Below are 2676 nucleotides of genomic sequence, written 5' to 3' on the forward strand. Positions count from 1 at the left end.
TTCAAGTCAAGTCAACAAACATTTAGTAAGTACCTACTATGTGCTGAGCACGGCTTGACACGTCATTCCTACCTGGCTAATTTACATTTTAATAGGACATCTCCCAAAGTTGTTGTGAGGACTAAATGGGATAATATATCTATATATCTATATCTATATCTATCTCTCTCTCTCTCTCTATATATATATACATATATGGTGGGGTTTCAGGCATAAAATCAGAATCTCAGTGTTAGAAGGCATCTCACCTGTACCTTGTACAATACCTGTAACAAATGGTCATCTAAGCTGCCATGGAAGCTTTCAGTGACAGGGAACTCACCACCTATTCTTTTCTCATTCAGCTCTAACTGGCAGGAAGTTCCTCCTTAGACTGAGCTAAATTTGGCCTCTGGGTAACTTCTATCAGTCACTCCTACTTCTGCCTTCTGACATTTGTCATCATCATGGGCCAGTCGGGGGAAGATATTTGTAGGGGCCTTCCTGGAGCTCCTCAGATCAGGACATGCCTTGTATTTTGCTGTGGCTCAATCCAGCAAATATTTCCTTTATTTTCTCAGCACCCAGTACCTTGTGTGTCATGCCTTTTTTTTTTTTTTAGGCAATCGGAGTTAAGTGACTCGCCCAGGGTCACACAGTTAGTAAGTGTGAAGTGTTTGGTCTGAGGCCGCATTTGAACTCAGGTTCTCCTGACTCCAGTGTCATGACTTCTAAAGACTCTCTTCTCCCTTCCCAAGGATGGCCTGATTTTAAAATGAAATCCTCTCCCAAGACACTTACACCTGTCTCACTACCAAGACGGCCTTAGTCTGTGGGGACGGTTTCCTCTGGAAGCTCCATTCGCAGCAAACACCGCTGGTGAAACTCTTCCTCCGGCACGAGCACTCGGGCTCCTCAGGAGGGTCTGAAAAGGAAAGCGTAGCAGGCATGTAAACATAGGGGGTGTTGTCACGGCGGCAGACAATAAAAGCTTTCTTCCAAGGTGTGAGAGGACCAGGCAGTCCAAAGAGAATAAATCTGAAAAATAAAACTGAAAAACACTCCCCCTTTGTACCCCACAGGGATTCCCACATCCTTCAGAGGGCAGACAAGTTGAGCAGTGCATTGTATTCTAACTACGGCTTTGTGAAAATCCAAGGTGCCACAGGTCGCGTTTCCCTCCTGGGAAGCAGAATCAGAAGATCACAGACTTAGAGCTGGAATTGGACCCCGGAGGTCATTTAGTCCAGGTAAAGAAACTGAGTCACAGAGAGGTTAAAGCCAGGTAGTAAAGGACAGAAATGGGATTTGAACCTTTGCCTACTCATTCCCAATTGAGTACTCATTCTACCATACCTTGCTACGTCTCAGGGAAAGGGGAGCAATAGAGATTAGTAATTGTGGACATCAAGTTCTATTTTATCAAACTCTAAGGCTAGAGGAGACCTCAGAAAACATCCAAGCCTCCTTGAACATCCCTGACCTTGAACGTCAAGGAGAGGAATGTTGAACAGCATAAACCTCTTCATCCCAAATGCAAAGAGGGGGAGTGTCCCACAAACGAGTAAATAACAGGACTGGGGTTCATAGCCCACTCTAGATGCTCTGCAAGTCCAAGGTCCTTTGTGTTTGTATTTTGACTGTTCTATACTACCTCTCCACAGTCACTCCATCAGTCATAGGCCAGCTTTCGGCTTATCTTGCTAAGGCCGTGCCAAGACCCTTGTACTCCTCTCTTTCTGGCTCCCTGCTATGCGTTGTCTAACCCCATTATAATGTAGACTCCTTGAGGGCAGGGACAGTCTGACTTGCTGGTATTTGTACAGCCAGTATTTAGCCCAGTGCCTGCCTGGCACACTGTTACTCTTGTTCAGTTGCTTCAATGGTGTCTCTTTGTGACCCTGCTTGGAGTTTTCTTGGTAAAGATACCGGACTGGTTTGCCATGCCCTTCTCCAGCTCATTTTATAGATGAGGAAACTGAGGCACACAGGGTTAAGTGACTTGCCCAGGGTCACACAGCTAACAAGTATCAGAAGCTGTATTTGAACTCAGTTCTTCCTAACTCCAGGCCCAGAGCTCTATCCACTGCACCACTTGGCTGCCTGACTGCCACTTAGCAGGTGCTTAATAAATGCAGGCTTTTTCTATGGAGCGCCCATGATATCCTAGGCACTGTCTCTGACACCGGTCCTCTTCGGCACTGTTCATAACTACTGAGTATTTACTGTGCTAGAAGATACAGTTCTACCCTGGGAGGAGTGGCTAACCCAGGTCACAGGGCTAAGACAGCATATTTCCAGAAGAGAGTCTCCCTTTCCTTTTACTGTTTAAAACAACTTCCAAGTCACTGAGATAAGCCACGAGGGAGGGAGGCAGCATATTTCCAACACCAGTGGAGCCCAAACCACCCAACTCACTATGAGAAGAGTTCTGAGCTCTCTGGGTCCTGAGCTGCGAGATACCCAGCCCAACCATGAGCCAGAATATTCTCCAGTATCCTGTCACTTGCTGGCAAATATAATAAGCTTTTCCTGTAATTTCTTGGACCGAGTAAATAACAGGATATTAATGGGTTTTTGTTTTTTGTTTCAGGCATGGCACGTATCTGAGAGTATCCATTTAACACACATCTACCGTACGCAGTGCTAGGCACCGAAGAAGATGGCAAGTTTAAATAAATAAAGGTGCCCGCCCTC

The 2676-nt window shown here is 45.8% G+C and overlaps 1 protein-coding gene across 2 annotated transcripts in view; it reads right to left on the minus strand.

The window, feature by feature from the left end:
• The window catches only part of LOC114049654 (interleukin-6 receptor subunit alpha-like), a 62924-nt gene that overhangs the window by 32590 nt on the left and 27658 nt on the right, over positions 1-2676 (minus strand). For both annotated transcript variants that reach the window (XM_027870932.1, XM_027870931.1), the window contains one exon: positions 781-904. In XM_027870932.1, coding sequence (XP_027726733.1) covers positions 781-904 — 124 coding nt within the window. The remainder of the gene's footprint in view (positions 1-780; positions 905-2676) is intronic.

This window comes from Vombatus ursinus, unplaced genomic scaffold (assembly GCF_900497805.2).
Source record: "Vombatus ursinus unplaced genomic scaffold, bare-nosed wombat genome assembly UNPS02014798.1, whole genome shotgun sequence".
NCBI classification, from domain to species: Eukaryota; Metazoa; Chordata; class Mammalia; order Diprotodontia; family Vombatidae; genus Vombatus; species Vombatus ursinus.